The sequence below is a fragment of the Drosophila takahashii genome, chromosome 2R, assembly GCF_030179915.1.
Source record: "Drosophila takahashii strain IR98-3 E-12201 chromosome 2R, DtakHiC1v2, whole genome shotgun sequence".
Lineage (NCBI taxonomy): Eukaryota > Metazoa > Arthropoda > Insecta > Diptera > Drosophilidae > Drosophila > Drosophila takahashii.
The window spans coordinates 30,868,029-30,887,510 of NC_091679.1; the positions used below are offsets into that span (position 1 = coordinate 30,868,029).

General features: G+C 42.9%; 1 protein-coding gene across 1 annotated transcript; it reads right to left on the reverse strand.

The window, feature by feature from the left end:
- Nucleotides 1–760: 760 nt before the first annotated feature.
- sca (scabrous) lies at nt 761–15,369 on the reverse strand. Its single transcript, XM_017153035.3, has 4 exons — nt 14,542–15,369; nt 11,278–11,671; nt 3,189–3,719; nt 761–2,437 (listed from the first exon to the last, which is right to left on the reverse strand). The coding sequence occupies exons 1-4, from the start codon at nt 15,003–15,005 to the stop codon at nt 1,478–1,480; spliced, it is 2,349 nt and encodes a 782-aa protein (XP_017008524.2). The 5' UTR covers nt 15,006–15,369; the 3' UTR covers nt 761–1,477.
- Nucleotides 15,370–19,482: the final 4,113 nt, after the last annotated feature.

Here is a 19,482-nt window from a genome sequence, read left to right on the forward strand (position 1 = left end):
CCACGCCCACTCCGCAGTCGCGCCCCCTCGAAGAGGTCTCAATATAACGAGATGGTGAAAAATGTTTGAGTTTTGCATTATTAAAGTTCTTGGCTGGCAGTTGGCAACTTTTCACGTGCTGATAAATGGCCCCGAGCTCTGGTAGTGGGTGGAAAAAAACGAAGTGAAATAAAACGAAAACTATTCCATCTTCACTCCGGGTGCGAACATCTTTCAATTGAAATATATCTCTACTTTCCTCGGGCCATCCACGTATATATACCTATATGTTCGAGTCAGCGGCAGAGTGGGATAAACTCGTGCAGACATTTTCCTGGGCTGCCAGGGGGAAATAATGCAGTTTAAAATACCCACTATTAAAGTTTACTCGGCACTTATAATTAATTAAATGCGAATTACTTGACCATCCCCTCGCTTTAAATGCCATTAAAAGATTTCCTCGTCCCTTGGGGTTTTTCTTTTCACATCAATCCATTTATTGTAAAATACGCCGGTCTAAGGGCCAAGCTTTCTGGTTTCCTTCGTTTTGAGTTGCTTAGCTTACAGGACATAAAATTAATGTATACATAATATATATAGTTCATAACTTAATGGCTAAATGCATTTCTTTAGCTCTTGTGGTTTTTTCTTTTTGCCCTTCGCTCACTTCATTTGTTTGTTTATTTATTTTTGGTATATGCAAAACTGCAGAAAATAGTTTTCAGTTTCCTTTGTTCGTAAAAACTTGCATATTATCTGTTTCTATTTCTGACTTGATCTCTTTGGCATGCGACTCCATCGACTCCATGGGGGGGAATTAAGTAGGTCTGTTTTTTTTTTGGGACTGAAGCAGACATTTAGTAAGCGGTAAAACGAATGCGTAGACACTATTATATGGTACAACAATTACAAGTACATTTACCAACGCTATAACTAGTAGATCTATACTTCATATGACTGATATGGTGACTTAGGCTAGAAAGTTCTCTTCTCCCCTCCGCGCTCCGGTCTGTATATTTATTATTTGTCTGAGATGAGCCTAAGCGAGTTTAGGCCTCCTATACGATACAACTAGATTAGTTTTAGATTTAGTTTAAGGGACGATTATATCTAGACATTAACTCTGCATTCCCTTGAATGATATGCTCTCGCTGTCTCTGTTGCTCCCGCTTTAGTCTTTAGAGCTACCGCGGAACTTAAGCCTCTATGAGATCTTCTTGAAAGACCAAAGAATTCAATATTTATACGGCAAAAAGGGCTACGTCTAGTGTAAGCTCCATTCGAAAGATTAATGCTACAACTTAGGTCGGATCTGCCGAGTGTGTGTGTGTGTGTGTGTGTATTTACAATGTGGGAAGGGGGTCGCTGACCTTTTGACCTCTTATTTTTACACTTAACTAGGATCTTTCAGATCGCTCCTCCCACAGACAAGCAGTGGACTCCCAACTATAGTAGGCATGGCTGTGGTGGTTCACTGTAGCGGTTCTCAACAGCTCACTTACGCCTGCCCGGCGACCACAAACTGCACCACTCTGTTATCGTTGTTGTTGGTGGTTGTTTTCGCCGTCGTTACCGCCGCCGGCGCTGCTGTTGTTGCTGCACTGCTCAGACCAGACGGCGCAGCATCAGCAGCCGAACCGGAAACGGAAACGGAAGGGGAAAGGGCACCCGCTTGGCACTCGACGGCGGGCAGGCGCTTGACCAGCATCCGGCTTGACTTGACCGCGATCCATTCGTTGCGAGCGGCATCGAACCAAGTCAGGCCCAGATTGTAGCGCCCATTGAGATTGGCGTGCTGGCAATGAGAGAACCACCAGCCACCCTCATAGTTAGCAGCACAGTGCGTCTGCGAGATGTCCCGATCGTCGTCGATGGCCGAGAACTGCATGCCCTGCTGGTAGTTGAGGGCATCGCTGGCATTGCCCGAGTACTCGGCGATGTGCAGGCGATAGCCGTCGGCGCGGGAGGAGATGTAGAAGCGCCGGTAGTCGGCCACCCAAACGTTGTCGTAGATGTCCTGCATCTCCACCCGCAGCCGGCTGCAGTTGTCGAGGGTCAGGTGATGCAGCTGCTCGTTGCCGATCCAGAACTCACCGCCGGGCTTCCCGAATCCCTGGGCGTAGTCCGCCCACGAGCGGTTGAAGTCGGCGCTGCCGTCGAACCGCCGCTGCACCGTCGTCCAGCCGTCGGCGGTGCAGTGCGTCATCAGCGGATGCCGCTGGCCGGCGGGCGCAATCAGATGCAGGCCATCCGCCTGGGTGTTCACCTCGCCGCAGTCGTGGGGCAGCTTGTTGATGATGGCCTCGTACTGGGTCTCCACGTTCTCCAGTTCGCTGACCAGGGTCTCGGCCAGGACGGAGTCGATGGGGGAGGAGGAGGCGGAGTCCTCCGGCGACGCCTGCTGCTGCTGCAGATTCTGGTGATGTGGTCGCTTGTGGGGCTTGTTCAGGTGGGTGAGCTGCGTGGAAGGCAAAAAATAAAGAGAAATCTCAGTTAGCCGGGGGTAGTAATGAAAAATGTGTGGATCGGAATAAAAAATTCCATTTACAGGAGGAAAAATGTATATTCAAAAGGCGCACTGACACATAAATGGAATGGTAAAAATGAATTACTGCATATTGATTTCAAAATTTTGTTTGAATTTATAGTTAAATCAAAGCATATAAAAAAAATGATTTCAGTTGAAAAAATATTTTAATTAAGGTACAAAATATTAGTTACACATCTAGCCAAGGGGTATTAATATAAAATGTGAGGTAGTGTAATAAAATACGGCTTGCTGGATAATAAAAACTGATGGTAAAAGTAAGTATGTGCATACTGATTTAAAATTCATGATATTTTATTTGTATTTTAATTAAGGTAGAAAATATTAGTTACTTAATTAGTAATGAAAACTTTGGCGTAGACAATAGAAAACTCAAAAGGCACACCGTTGGTAAAAGTGAATATCTGCATACTGATTTAAATATCATGGTCTTTTATTTGTATTTGAATTAAGGTAGAAAATATTAGTTACCCAATTAGTAATAAAAACTTTGGGGTAGAAAATAAAAAATGCATTCACAGCCAAAAAAACATTTTCATACAAAAGGCACATTCAAACGTATTAGATATCATAATTTCAGTTGAAAATACTCGATTAGTCATGTCAAATAGTAACATTGAATTAAAACTAATGGATTTAAAAGATTTCCCTTAGCACTCACCTTATTCTTGAGCTCATCGTTGACCAGTGACTGCAATCGGTCCACGTTGGTCCTCAGCTGATCCACGTTAACGGATAGCTTTCGCATCCCTTCGCGCTCCTCCTGCAGGACACTCACGCTCACGGCCATGGCTTGCAGGGATCGGGCCGCATTGGTGCCCTCCTCCCTGATCAGACTCTGTTCGGAAGTGATCTGGGCATTGGCAAACTCCAGCTTGGAGATCTCATGGCGCAGCTCGGGAATGCTCTTGTCCATCTTGGTCTGCAGACCCTCCACATCCTCCAGGAGCTCCAGCATCGAGGTGTGCAGCTTGTCCAGCGAGGCGATCTGGCTGCTCAGGTTGAAGTTGGCATTGGCGATCCGGTGTTGTTCCACCTCGATGCTGCGAACCCGCTCGTCGATGTGATGGAACCGCAATCCGTTCACCTGGCGGCGCAGGTTGCGCTGGGCCAGTTGCAACTGGTGGATCTGCTCGCTCTGGAAACGGCAGTGGCGACGCTTGTGATCGGCGGTGGGCTCTAGTCCAGTGGGCTAGAAACAAAGAAATATGGAACATTAAAAATAATTTCTTTAAAAATCTATAAAATTTCCAACACACAAAAAAAAACACGACGGGGTCAAATCGATATGCGCATGGTAAAATTGATATTAAGTAATATCTGATATCTAACTTATTTCAAATCGCAATTCTAGTATCCCAGATAATTTAATATAGTTTCACAATTTCCCATTCTGATTTTATTAACTTCAGCTGTGTGGTTAAATTTATTAAATTCGTTTCATATTTCACACTGTAATATATTAAATGTATATCATGACCTCAACACCCCTCACTTAACTTTAATTTTGCCTTCATAAGAAAAACCCTTGATAAAGATGATTCGAGGGAAAAGCTGGTAAGCTGGCTGAGATTCTTTTGTCGCTGAGCGGGCTAGGATTATGTGCTGGGAATTGAATGCTAAATCCATTTATTATAAATGCATTTCATAACCAGGCAGACAGAGCGTGCCACAATAATGTCATCTGCAGCTCCGCCGGCAGCTCAAGCTGCAGCTTTTGCCCAAAAGCGTGTAAATCCCCGGAGCTGCTGGAGCCGCTGGCGTGGGTGGATTTGCATCTGTGAAACCGAAGCTCCCAACTCTGGGTGGTAAAAGCTGCATAAATTTCCACATACATACGCTATGCATAGAAATAATTTTGCTGAGTGACAGCAGCGAGCAGCTGTAAACCAAGGTAATGCCATTTGGGTCACATTCAGCCGGCGCCATGAATGAATGTGCCCCAGCGCCAGAGGATCTATTCTATATATCTGCCGCCCCAGGGTTTTCTTTCATTTATGTTCGTGGCCATCATTTATAGAAATGTCTCGGGTAATTGACTAATAAAGGATGCTGTAGGGGACAAAAGCCGGCAGAAAGTGTCCTGCTAATGAATGCAATGAGTGAATGCGAAAAGAAATTATGATATATATTCTGCAAAAAAAGGGACAAACAAGTAGAAAAAAAACAATTTGGTTTCTTCTTTTAAAATCCTTTTGAGTGCCTTGTTTGACTTTCTCTTTTTCTTTGACCTTAATAAGTCAACCTTCAAAAATTGTATATTTTCCACTCAAAGTGCAAAGAGCCAGGCTTCGTTTTATATGCAAAATAAAATCGAATTTTTAAAACATAAGCCGATTTCGAAGTTTTGAAATTCCTCAAATCGATTCACTATTTGGCTTACTCCCGAAAAAGTCACTTGGAAATTATATTTTTCGAATTTTTTGGCCATTTCCCCATCGAATTCAATTATTCTTGGGAAAAGCTAACAAAAGTCCAACCGAAAATATGGAAAATATTCATGAATATTTATGCCCAAGTTGCGTTTGTGCCTCATCGGCATCGAACACTTTGGGCCGCTGTGAAAATGTTTTCATTGGCGGCGGGGCAGCCACTGCTTTTTCCGCTTTTCCTACGCTTTTCCCCTGCTTTTTGTTTGCTTTGCCTTAACGCACGTTTCGGTGGTGCAGTGGGTGGTGGGTGGTTGGGTGGTGGTTCAGTGGGTGCCCCACTGGATGGTGGGCGGTAAGGCTCCAGCCTTGCCGTTGTTTTATGTGAAAGGTCACGAACGCGGCTAATACGACACGTTCGCGTTTTATATGAACTCTGGCCGAGACGGGGAAGTGGCCATCAAAACGGAGAAATCCTCAATATATATTCGAGCAAACGTGTTTCGTATATATTCTTGTATAGTATATACATTCCTAAGGCGGAAAGGTGGCAGCGCTGGCATATAAATTTCGACCATCAACGGTATAATTAAATGTGATTTATGCGGCTCAAATTGCCTTTCCCGGAGACTCGGAGACAATTGAATTTTTCTGTGTGCACTGGCCAATGGCCGCGTTAATTGAAATCGAAATTGAAGCATAAATATTTCAAGTGTTTTTCGTGTGAAGTCATAAACAAAGGGATCAGAGCAGCGCAAGCGGGAGTAGGGAACTAATTAATTTCCAGGGCTGCCCGGGTTGGTTCATGGATTAAAAGTGAAAATTTTACATGCTGTACTTAAGTGAAAGCTAACAAGGATTTGCTATTAGCGCGACAGCAATTCCAAGGGGATGGGATTGGGGATGGGGGCTGCCTGGCACATGGAGCGTAGAAAAAGAGCAAAAATCTGCTCCTGTTCCTGCTGCTCCACGGCGAATTGTCGTAAAAATTTAATAGGACTTTTGTGCGATGGTTGAAAAAGTTACGCTCACTGGAAGGCAGATAGGAAAATGGAGTAAGGAGTATGGGTTTTCGAGGGAGCCATAGGGCGCCGCAAAATGCCATTAAGTTAATGCGCATTTGGGGGCCAGAAACGCTCGTTGCCAGGACGACCTCAAAGTCAACGTCAACCTGATCCTGATCCTGGTCGAAAACTGGCAGACGTGTGCATAATTTGAAACTAAAATGTAGCCCACAAATATTCCAAACAGAGCGGAAATTAATTCCAAGAAAATCTCGAAATCTGAGCCCCTGACAAATGTATCAATAAGGATAACTTGACTGCTAAAATATGTATCAGAGGCATAAGTGTATTTTGCCGATACAAAGGGTAACAATCAAACGAATTGCTGGCAACAGAAGCGTCGGTTCGGCGGAGGGATGGCAACTTGTAACATGAAACAAAGGCAAAACAAATATCAACATAAATAAGGTAAAAATGCCCAGGCACTATAGCATATATATATATATGTGTGGGGGAGTAGGAAAACAGATATTGTACGAAAAGAAACGAAACCGGATTCTCCGTGTCAGGCTGCCTTGGGCTCCTGCTGCTGCTCCTTTGCCTCCTCGATTTCTTCGTTTTGCGACTGCCGTTGTGTGTGCCTGGTATTTGTTTGCCTTGCTAATTTAACAGCCAGTCTCTCATATGTACAATATCCCCTGCCAAGTTATAGTAGCATCAATAACCAATGATAAACATTTGTGTTTTCGCCTCTTTCGTCTCGAATATCTGGCCCCAACTGTTGCAAGTGACAGCTTTCATCAAAGCAATTTGTTACATAATGCGTGAACAGATATGTTCGTATAGATATACAAATGTATGGCTTTATATCGGGGGCATCAATCTGCAGACAGTTTGCAATTAGAGTTGGCAAATTATATTTGGCCTTTCCCCTGTCAGCGGCAGATGTTTATGGGTTCAACTGCTATCACCTCTGAGCAAGTAAATAAATGCGCATATCAAAGTTTGGCTTCACCCATTAAATCAAGCTTACTCTGCGTAGTTTAGCAAGGTAAATTGAATTAGTATTTGTTTAATTGGGGGGTATTAAATATATACTATGTGTATCAACAAAAGATTTAAATTTAATTTAAAGAACTAACCAAAAATTGCTCTTAAATTGCAACCAAATAAATATTTATCTTTGGCCCATCATCTCTATGGAAACCAGGAAAATGTGTATCAAATGTTTTCCTATTTATTTGCCTAGCTTTTTTCTACTGTATTTATTTGCGTTTAATATTTCCGCCAGCCACTTCCCGGAATTCTCAGTCTCTGCACTCATAAAAATAATTTTCTACATTTTAGAAAATCGCCCTTAAAAAATTTTCGCCCTTAAACTAAGAAAAATTTTCTATTTTCACGACAAATTTGCCATAAATTTAGAGCAGGTGACCATAAAAAAATATTTTTAGGGTTAATTTTTCTATTTTTCTAATATTTAGGGCGATTTTTTTCGATTTGCTTCGTTTTGACCTTTTCTAAATCCAACGGCGAATTGCCCTAATTTTTTTCCTAAAATTTTTCTCAATACAAGGGCGATTCGCCTTAAAAATCACTCCAAAAGTGTGAAATTCGGTAGCCCAGCGGTCTAATCACTTGCGCTTTCAACTTTGCTATATGAGGACTAAGGTCGTGGGGTTGTGGGTTCGAACCCTGTGTGATTCAACTTGATTTTTATGTTTTTTTTTTTTTTGTAAACATAATACTGAGGACATTTTTTCTTCCGAATTTTAATTTAAAGTAGTCTTTAAACCTTAAAAACGTATGGAAGTTCTGAGTTAAAAGCATACTTTGTGTTTGCGGGCAAGAAAACGGGACTAATTGTCACAGTCGTCAGGAAAAAAATATACGGTTTAGTTGCCTTTAGTCATATTATAACGTAGACCTCAAGAAAATAAGATGTGTGCAGAGTTTGTTCGTCGTCTTGCGCGATGGGTCTGTGGTGCAGCGGTAGGACGTTAGACTCTAAACCGAGAGGTCGTGGGTTCGATTCTCGCAACGACCAAAAAAAGTAAGTTGTTTTTTCTCCTCATATTTATTTCCCTAATTCGTTTACAAACATGATTTTTCAGTTCTAACGGCTGTGCTGTATAGATCGGGCCCCCCTCTTAACGCAGCTCCCATATAAGCTACACACCAATACAATAATATGAAACGGTGTCCTCCGCCGGTGTAGTTTAATTAAAGCAGTCCCAATTCCCAGAATATAGACGATTAAAAAAAAAAACATGCTTCCCAAATTCAGTTAAGCATGCTCAAACACGATTTCTTTTAATTTGTCTAATTTTTTAGGGCATTTGCCTTTAAAAACAGAAAATTCGCCCTTAATTTTAGAAAAATACACCTTAAAATTAGGGCAAATCACCCTAAAAACAGGAAAATATTTCTTATTTCAAGAAAAATCACCCTAAATTAAACCAAATTTCCATCGGGATTTTTTAGAAAATTTTTCTAAATACACGGGCGAATCGCCAGCGGATACGATTTATGGGCGATTTTCTAAATCCACGGGCGAAAAGTCAGTTTTTTAGGGCGATCTAGGGTAAAAATTTCTATGAGTGTGGTTTCCGTCTAATCCCCAAAAGGTTTCTCGGGTTTTTGCATAACTTTACTGCTTTGGCTTTGTACATTTTTCTTGGCTAATCAAATAAAGGAAAGTTGATTAAATTTAACCAACCACACACACACAGAGAAAAAGGAAATTGTTGTCTATTTTTTGGTATTTCCCTTTTCGTGGCTGCCACCTGTGCAATTTTATTGTTTGTATTTTTATTCATTTTGTTGCCGGTTATCCTTGAGCTGGCTGCTCCTCCTCCTATTTTGCTCCTCTGGCCTTTGTTATCCGCTTTCTGCTCTTTGTTCTAATTTAACCTAATTTCTGCTTTGCTGCGCTTCTATAATAACAATTTTCAAAAATTGCTTTTGGTTTTTGGTGATGAGAAAGTTCAAGAACTGGTTTTGTTGGTCAAAAGGCGCCCCCTCCACTCGGAGTTTTTTCGGTGGGAAAGAAACCGGCGAGGATGGAAAAAAACGTAATGAAAAGGATCAAATTGTGCTGAAGCATCGCGGCAGGGGAGTGAGCCATGTGGCAGGGGAACTGATTATCGGAGCACTCGAGAGCATCTGCCGCAGCTCCACCATCCACCATCTACCATCCACAATACAACACATCTCCAACTCCTGCTGTTGGCTGCCAAAAACTTGGCAAGACAAGAGACAAAAGGCTGGCCCTCTGTCTGTCCATCAAGTTAACCTAAGCCAGTTCCCAAAGCAGCTGGCCAGCGAATCCCATGCCCATGCCCTTCGCATCCCCATTCCCTTTGACTCAGGGCGATTAAAAGGTGATTTCCTGCTTTTTGTTTTGCAATTTTCAGCAATTTCGCTTTATATTTTGGCAACGGCCTGCCCATTAATGATACGACTATATATAAACCTACACACAGGCTCTTGGGGATATGTGGATATACATGGATACATCGGTATATCGTATGTGATGCGTGTGCTCTGAGGTCCGGCGAAAGCCGCTTAAGCTGCCTGGCTGAGCACTTAATCCCCTCCTTGTACTTAGGCAGTCTCAAGGGTATATCGAACCTGCGTGAATTGTGAATTGGAGGTTAACCATGGTCAATCGATCTCAAAGGAATTGAAATAGATTACCAAAGCTAAATTGTCACCAGAATTAATTGAAATATCTCCTGTTCGCTGAAGTGATATTAAATTGAAAAGCTACGTTATAATTGCCGCATATAAAATTACAAATTTTATATTTTTTCCCTAACGTTGTATTAAATGGGTATCGTATAGTCGCAACTATGGATTTCTGCCTTTATATTCGGTTATATTTTTCTTAAATTTCTATTTCGCCCTTTTGAGACGCTCAAGTAATTGCTTCAGCTCGTCGAAATTCTCCGCCTTTGTGGGCGAACAAAGAACATATACAATTTCCAACCGAGCAAGTGAATTTCGCTGGCCAGAAGTGTATGTGTACGTGTGCTCCTCTAAGCAAGCAAATTTCGCTTAAGCCAAACTTCAAAGTGGAGCGCACCGAGTGAACAACGCTGAGGGAACGAACGGCAACCAGCAACCAGATCAAAACAGGTGGCAGCCAAACCAGTTTGTCCCCAGAAAAGGGGGGAAAAGGGACCAAGGGATCTGGGCCCCACTGACATATTTCGTTGATGGTCGAACGACGTAACCGCAGTCTCATATTGGAGCCTTCTGACGCATAATCCTTTTAATGAAGCAACCTGGAGCTTGTTACCTGGCTGCCTTACCTGTTGGCAGCTGCCTTTTGTTTTCGCCCCAAGTTGCTGGCCCATTGTTGCTGCCGCTGCTGCTGTTGCAAGCCCTTTATTGACATTAATTATAATTAAGAAGGCTGGGAAGGATGGGTGGCGAGTCCTGCCATCCCCATACACACAACGTCAGTCTGAATCCTTCACTTTCAGATCCGATTTCTAGAACTCCGCTCTGACTTATGTGCTGCCCCATCATTCACATTCGCCGTAAGCCCGACATGAGAGCCCACGTAAGTATGCCAGGACTCTGACGAAAGGATGCCACTGATCATGGCTCCATCATTCGCAGCCATCTCTTTATGATTCAACTGAGGTGGGCCCCTCCAGGATATTAAGGCATTGAACGTGTGGCCTAAGTGGCTGCCAGGGGCGAGTCGGTCCCGGCATTAAATATTAAATACGACAACGTCCTGCGGTGCGTATGAGTAATTTGGCCAACGTATGTGTGGCAGGCCATTAAAACGCCAAGCCAAAAGGCGCATTTCGACTTCGGACCCACTCGTTAGCACATCGTGCCGCTCACCACCCCCACCTGGCGGAGGGTTTGGCATATAAAGTAAGGCATAAAACGGCCAGATAATGCCCCGCCAGGTTGGCGGTCGCTTTATGGGACGCACTTAAAGCGAAAACAAAACAAAGCGGTGGCTTTCTTTCGGGGGCCATAAACCAGATGCACTGGGAGAAAAATATATCATATTCGGGATCCTATTTTCAGGCAAAAGTTAAGCATTTTTCTTCAGATTAAAGAAGAAAGGTCTGATTTCTAAAAAAAATATTAAGGAAATTTTTCTTGATAAATTAGATAGATATTAGATAAATAATATTTATATAGAAATCTATATTGACCCCTTTTTCATTGTGTTTACTAATTTACTAGTAATATTTTAGCATTTTCTTAATTTTTTGATTTTAACAGGTTTTAAATTTTAATCATGGAATTTCAGTCAGATTTCGTTACTTTTTTGGCGCAGTGCAGGCCTGTTTTCAGCGTGGCCCTCGCGTGCTTAGCTGATGATTAGCATAAAGCGGGTACTCACCTCCTGGCTGGCTTCCTGGCTGCCGCTCTCCTCCTCCACGCTGGCCGAGCCGCCGTCCTTGCGGCTCCTCTTCTGCAGCTTGACGAGGGCGTGCTGGAAGTCCTGCTCCTGCTGGAGCATCTCCTCGCGCAGCTCCTGGACAAAGACCTCCGTTTGCTGCTGCCGCTCGCGCTGGGCGGCCAGCTCCAGCTTGAGCTGCTGGTAGTCGCTGCGGATGGTGGCCAGGTCCTCGAAGGTGGAGCTGCGCTGCTGCACATCCCGGGCCACGTTGCCGGCCGTCCTCTGCAGGTCCACCAGCTGCTTGCGGATCTCCGAGATGGTCTGCTGCAGCCACTCGACGGTCAGGCGCTCCTTGTTGCCGCTCTGCGAGGAGCGCAGGGAGGCCACCTCCTCTCTGCAAATGGAAAATGCAATAAAATCGCTAATTAGCAGGCGGTCTGCAGGTAACGCTTTAATTGCTACACACTCCGGAACAGGACATCTAATTTAAACTGACATTTTCAGGCTGTCGGCTAACTTAATTGCCAATGCGGTTGGCGTGCGGTCCACTAATGGGATTTCGACCTGCACTCAATCATGCTCTGGCACCGCCACCACTACACCGCTAAATTTCCATCGACCATTTAAACTAGGCTCTGCGAAATTATTTCCCAGCCCTCCTTCTTCCCCGAAAAAACATTGTCAGCAAACAGAAATCACAGAAGTCATACGAACGAACAGAAATTAACAAAAAACGATGGCAAACTTTGCCGAAAAACACTCAAAATAAAAATCAAGTGAGGCCAGACCGCAAACAACAAGTGCTGGCGAAAAACGTTGTTTAAATGTTGAAAATGAAAATGTTGTAGCACTTGTGGCAGTTGCCAGCTTCCTAAAAATAAGACCGAGACCGAACGGAACGCATTTTTGTGGCATTTCAGACAATTAAAGTAGTCAGTTGGAAGGAAGCGAAAGCGGAAACGGAAACGGAAGCAGAGCCACAAGAACAAGAGCGCTGAACAAATTCGGAGCGTAGGTAAAAAGTTTTGTTTTTCGGCAGGCAGCTGCTGTTTTATTTTTCACTGTCAAAAGAGCACGGCTGCATAAAATTTTCATAAGAAAAACCCAACGCAAAACACAACAGGACGAAAAACGGCATAAACCAAAGAAAAGTTGTATTCGCCTTTTCTTGCCTCGGTGGTACATACATCACATCACATCCGGCTGGGTTTTTATTTCTGGCTGCGTATACGTAATATTTCAAATTGTTGCATTGTGCGTGGGCGGTTTTTGTTAATTTTATGGCTTGCTAAAGTTTTTGTGGCCCCGGCCAGACAGACTACGAAAAGTTATGGATTTGTTTACCTCCCCCGGTTTCAGTATAATTACTTAAATATTTAATTAAAACGGGGTGAGGGCGATGGGCTAGGGAAAAAGTTGGGATATTAAAAGCATCAACTGACCCAACGTTGGGCGCCAAAGTAAGCATGTATCGCCAAATATTTGGCATGTTAAATAAAATAAAATGGGTTTTCTCTCTTTTGAAAAACTAGCATTACTGTTTCCTAAAAAAGAGAAAACCAACTTCTAACTCCTGCCCATTGGCAACTGTTGTAATGCCAAACCAACTGAATTTCCCTTTTCGCCTGGCAATTTCTCGCTTGGCTGCCACACAGTTTTCAGCCAACAAAAAACTGGCTGTCATTCAAGTGAAAATTGAAAATGCTGTCAATGACATGCGAGCAAATTGAAAACGCAACATGAACACTGCAAATGCCGAACTTCATCGGCCCTGATTTGATGACGTCTGATGGTGTTCGCGTCCGGATTTTCCGATTTTTCCAACTTTTTTCGGTTTTAATTACCAAATTGGATGCAGCGGTGTAAGTTTTGCCAGCAAACGTTGATAGCGGTGTTATCAAATACACTCAAATCAACGGAGTGAACCTGGCCAACACGCCAGTGTGCTCAATCAGATAATGATGTTGTCCAACTGAGGGGGAGAAGCTGATCCAGGTGGGCGGAATGGCCGGAAAAGGGGGCGTGGTATGGTGGTCGGTTTTGTGTTCGAGGGCGGCGATAGTGGATCACATAAACCACAACTGACATGACGTTTGACTGGCGTTTGCCTTGGGAGTTCTTGGCTCCGCAGACCTGTCCCTTCGGCGAAACACACTCACTCATATGGATTTAGATATACGGAGTGTGTGTATATAAGCATGAGCGTGTGCTGAATTATTTACGGTGTCACTGACAAAGTTTACGATGTCCACGACAGGAACAACAATGGTCTAACCTTGGCTATTTGTTCAGTAAATTAAGAGTGCGCCATTTTTACGTATTTTTTACGCTGCCACAGGAGATGTTTTGGGGTTGGCGAAACTGATATATGTGGTATACGTATGGGGTATGTGTGCCTTCCGCTCGATGAGACAATCATTATTAGTCAGCCCATGACAACAAAACAAATCACGAATACTACGCAAACTTGGGCTGGGCCTGTTGGTCGTGTCTTCGCTCTGATTAGATGTCTTATCCTGCTTCTGCCTCGATTCCGCTCCCTCACATATTTGTCTGAATTAGTTGGACACAATCATGTTCCGCATAGGAATTCCATTGCTCATTGCACTGACCTCGCCTCGAAAAGTTGTAGGAGTGGAAAAATAGAGAGAAAAACTGAAGAATGTGAGTCCATTTTTTCGCTAAGAAAATAGACATAAATAATTGCAACGTTGTTCGAGGGGAGATGGCAGAAACAATGATAACACGACTATTATGGAATGTGACCGGATAATGGAGTAGAGCGCTGCTTACTTAAATAAATATAAATATTTTGACATCATTGTGCTTATCCCTTACTTTATCACAATTGCTAGGGAATGTTTTCTCGTTTTGAAAGATTTCTAGGTTTAAAACATCCTAAAATGAGGGAGATAAAGTTTAAGAACTTCGACTCACATTAAATGTAAAATTATATTTTAGTTTTATTTTAAATCAATAATAACAAACAAAGGATTGCAATTAGTTTCAATGTGCAAAAACCCAGGAAAGCCATATTTTTCTCACTGCTAGAAACTGTTGCCCGCTTTAGAGGGCCATCAATTCGTTGGCCAAAGTTGGGCGACAAGTTCTACGTGACTGGGGAAAAGTTGGCGGAAAGTTTCGAGGCCCACAAATTGCCAGCGATAAATGGACCAATGGCAGGGGCCGCCTCCACGCAAATTAAAAATTCAAATTCGATTTAGAGCAGGTGGGCCTAAAGCTTAAACCCAAAGGCCTTCTCACCTGAGTTGGTTCAGTTCGCTGCGCATGTCGGCATCCACGCTGGCCGCGTTGGTGGTGAGCCGCAGGGATTTGCGCAGATTGTGCTCCAGCATCTCGTAATCCTCGCGGCGCCGCAGCATCAAAGCGTTGAGCTGTTTGGTCAGCAGGCGCACCTGGTCGGCCATCCGCCTGGCCTCCATGGTCCTGCCATTCGATGGGTTCTCCACGGAGCTGAGGTCCTCGCCGTCCTCGTCGTCATCGACGAAGCGCAGCAGCTCCACGCTGGATTCCGGCGCTTCCGTTTCCGGTTTGGAGTGGCCGACTGGCTTCTCCGAGGTCGCCACCTTGGCGTCGCGCAACATGTTGTTCACATCGCTGAGGACAACCCCGGCACTGGCCGCTCCTTGCACGGTTGCCACTGAAATCTGGAGTACTAACACCACCGCGGCCAGCAGTATGGGCCGCAAACCGTTTGAGCCTGCCATTGTTGCAGGGCAATTTAAAGGCGCACGCGAAACTTTACTTTTCGGGTCTCGAAATGTTTCGGCACTGGAAAAGGACTCGAGTTAGATGGCCAATTTATGCAAATGACTGGCACGCATGCCGAAACACACACAAAAAACGATTCCCGCGACAGTCAAACACCTTACAAAAGGCGCTGGCAAACAATGCTACAATTATTCCTGCAGCTCGCCTGCGGCCAAATCCTCTTTGTTTTTCTAAGCTTTGCTTTTCACTTTTCGGCTGGCTTTGGTCCACGGAAAGTTCGCACGAAGCACTGGGCAATGGTACTTGGTATAAGGATGGGCTGGCAGGCCTCTAGTATCCAAGGATGTTTTCAACGCGGCGGCGGTCTTCGAAGGACTGAAGCGGCGCGTCTTCGGCACCTCCTTTTATTCGCCACGAGGCCGAGCGGTCGGCTGCGTTCGGAAGTCGTCGGAAAGCGAGAAGAGAGCCAAAGAGAGTGCAAAGTAGCGAAGAGCAGGCACCTGCCCGAAGTGGCATGCAACAAGCAGGGAAGAGAGCAGCAAAGAGAGCGCTTCAAATTAAGAGAGAATCAAAGGGAAGACTAGACATGGCATTAGAACCCGAAGAATGTCCTTTAGATTCATAGCTATAATCACAGATCTATAAGGCGGCTGTTCCCGTTCGGAGTTTAAAATAGAGGACAAAGCCATCCCAAAATGGCGGTCTAGGTATCTGGTCCTTCCTTTTTGCACTCATCCTGCTCCTGACGCATGGCGCGTTTGCGGTGAGGCTACGGGGAAAACAGACTGCAACGAAAACGGCAGATGTTTTGGCCCCATAGGCAGACGTAAAAGTGCGAAAACATATTGACGTGCTCTGAAACTGCAAGAAGAAGACCCGAAAACAGACGGAGGTTTAAACCCTGAAAACGGGGAATCGTAGCTGCACGGAGCTGAAGGAAACTTATCAATGAACAAAGGAAAATCCTGCAGGAAAATTCTCCATTGTCTTAGAATTTCTATTATGCAGCTGGAAAAACAAGATATTTTGGCGTCGTACCATAAAGGAGATTCGGAGAAAATACCTCGATAGGTAATCAGATACCGACCACCTACAGCAATAGCTACATCAATGAAGCTATTTTTATGCAGTATTCTTGTTCTTTAGTTATATTTAAAAGGAAATTTTAATTTATTTACGTTTTCTTTATAGCAAAAAAGGATCTAAATCGAGAAGGCTATATTAACAAAAACCGATATACAAATTCTAAGGAGATCCTTTAATTTTGAAATAATCCTAGATAAAATGTATTTTATTATTTTTTAATTTAACTTAAATTTTATTCCTATTATGCAGGATTTTTCTTTTAGGACACAGTTAGTGGGATGCTATCCTCTCTTCCTATCTCCATATAAATCTCCTACACCCATTCGCTCCGCTGGTATTTTGCAGATATAAAAGCCGGAAAAGGTTTTAAAGTGCAAAGTTGGAATGCGGCTGCAAAAGTCACAGGCAAAAAAGGAGCAGCAAAGCAATTGAATGGGTCGTAAGCCCACTAGCTGCATTGTTGCAATATGGATCCAAAAGAGGAGGATTTTTCGCAAGTGGGGAAAATGTGTGCAAAAAATATTCCAAAAATGCCGCCTTACGCACCGAAAAAAGCGCTGTAAGCTATGCATTTTTCCTATTTTTTATTCCATCTATAAATATAACTGGGGTGAGGCAGGTCTGGGGTCAGCTGAATGGAATGTACGCTTGGCTGAGCAAAGGGAGGGGATGTTGGTGGAAAAAGGGGTAGGAGTAACGACTGCAAGGGGTGCAACAGTCTGCCATTGTTGGCACTTGCCGGGGCTCTGTTGCAATTTGCAATATTTGTATACCCTTGCAGGGGGTTATATTACACAGGTCAACAAAATGGACTTTATTAAAAGGTGCAGGCCTATTGGCATTAAAACATGTTAATATAGACGTATATAAGCATATCTGCATACTTAGTTTTCGCGTTTAACGGGTGGTATTTGGGCAATCGCGGTTTGAAAAAAATTGCAACATTTAATTTTTTGATTTAAGATATCTTCGAGGGTCTGTGCTCAGTTGTAATAATACCTATGCCAAATAATTGCTTAGATGCCCTTCTACATTATTGCACTTAGGGTTCCATCATAATTTGAGTCAATCACAGCCTATGAGCCATTGAAGTAATTTGTTCACCTCTATTCCCAACCAACTTGATACGGTGAACACGCTTAAAAAAATACAAGGAAAAATATATGCCCTAAAATATTTTACAGGCATCTAGAGGCGTCTTTCACCGAATTTTTAAGACAAAATAAGACCATTGTACGTCGAAGGATGGAATTTATAGAATTTTTTCCGTAAGAACTTAAAAAGTAACAACTATTTTTAAATCCCATTTTACATAAATATCTGACACATTCGTAAAAATGTGCCTTTCAATTTGGTTAGCAGTAGGCGCCGAACATAGACAAATTATATTTTTAAGGATTTAATATGCCTTTAAAAAAATCCCCACCACAATTTTAAGGCGACGCCACTGTTATCTTTAAAAAGCCTACTGTGTAAAATCACGACACACTCGTTACGTAAGAGTGACTCTAAAATACTTGTTACTTTTCCCATTCTTACGGAAAAAATTCTATAAATTCCATTTTTCGAAGTACAATAGTGGGATTTATCTCAAAAATTCGGGAAAAGACGCCTCTAGATGCATGTAAAATATTTTAGGGCACATATTTTTCCTTGTATTTTTTTAAGCCTGTTCACCGCATCAAGTTGGTTGTAAATAGAGGTGAACAAATTACTTCAATGGCTCTTAGGCTTTTATTAACTCAAATAATGATGGAACTTTAAATGCAATTATGTAGAAGGGCATCTAAGCAATTTTTTGGCATAGGTTTTATTACAACTGAGCACAGACCCTCGAAGATATCTTAAATGAAAATATAAAATGATGCTACTTTTTTCAAACCGCGATTGCACAAATACCACCCGTTAAACTCGAAAACTAAGTATGCAGATATGCTTATATCCGTCTATATTAACACAATTTAATGCCCATAGGGCTGCACCAAAAACACTGTTGGCCTGTGTTATATATTGTATATTATATTTTGTTAGGATATTACGATTTAAGTCTTAAAGTCTAAAGAAAATACAAATTTTCTAAGATTATTTTAAAAGTGGTAAGTGACCTATTTTGAAAAATTCATGACTTTTTGTAAAGTCAAATAATAGTCAAAAAAATAATTTCTTCTGCTAGGGTACTTTGATCTTCGGTCCCCGAATCGCGCCTTCTTACTCGTATTATTTCGATGTTGTTTTCGTTTTTACTTTTTAATGTACTGCTAGCAGCAAGCGGCGGTCAGAAAGCGGAGGACAAGCTGTTGGCCAGCCCCTTTGTGGTGGCCATCATCAATGGATGTGGCTGCATAATCAAGCGGTGGCCACATGCACATCCATGCCACACAGCACATAGCACATCCCTTGCCAACCGACTGAGCTGTTTGCATATTTTGAGTGGACGCAGTTTAGTTTTTAATTTGATGCCTTTGTTTGTTGTCATTCTGTTCTAGCTTGTTGCACACGGCAGAGGCAGTGGGATGGGGCATTGCACCTGGGAGTGGTGGCTGCCGCCATTTACATGGCAGTAGTCCCAGTAACTCCGTAACCCCCCTTCCAGCAACCCACCCCCCGTGGTGCATTTGTTTCATTGTCGCCCGTTATATTGTTGGCTTTTATGCAGGGAAATGTGGCTGGAAATGGCAGCGAATGGCTCACGTTATGGTCAGCATATTAAGGTAATGGCCTGGAAAGTCAGTCGGTGCTCTCCGGTTCACTCCCTGAATTGGTATTAAATGTGAGCATGGCACGACTCGAATGGAGTTCAAATTTCATTTGCACTCATATTCGATGGGGATTTCAACGGTTGCTCCCCATTGAACGCTCCTTTGAGGTCTCATGCAGGTGCTAAAAGCAGGTACTCTATGCGATTTGATGGGCCACTAGAATTGTGCTTCCCAATTGCACTTGCACTAAAAACAAATCACTCTGTGTAACAGGAAACTAGATCTGGACACGTTATATGGTAGAAAAATCTTTGATATTAGAAATATTATTTATTTATTTTATTTATTTTTCTATAACTCTTTCGATGAAAAATAATATTAGAACTAAATACTAAAAAAACAGCTGTTTTTATTAAATTCTCAATTATTAAACTCAGGAGAGCTGAATTTTAATCTTTCAAGGAAAGCAAAGAATGAAGGTAACACAGTTGTTTTCCAAAAATGCAGTTCTACTAATTAATTCATTTTTAATTTCTTTATTTTTACGAGTATCTCAAAATAAACCCAACAATCAATGCTGGAATGCGGGAGCAGGTGTCTCTTATCTCGTCATTGACCAGTCCATGGCCTTTCGGCCCAGGCAGTTGATGAGGGCTCAGCGAGTTGGCTCAAGGCATTGTTGATTCTA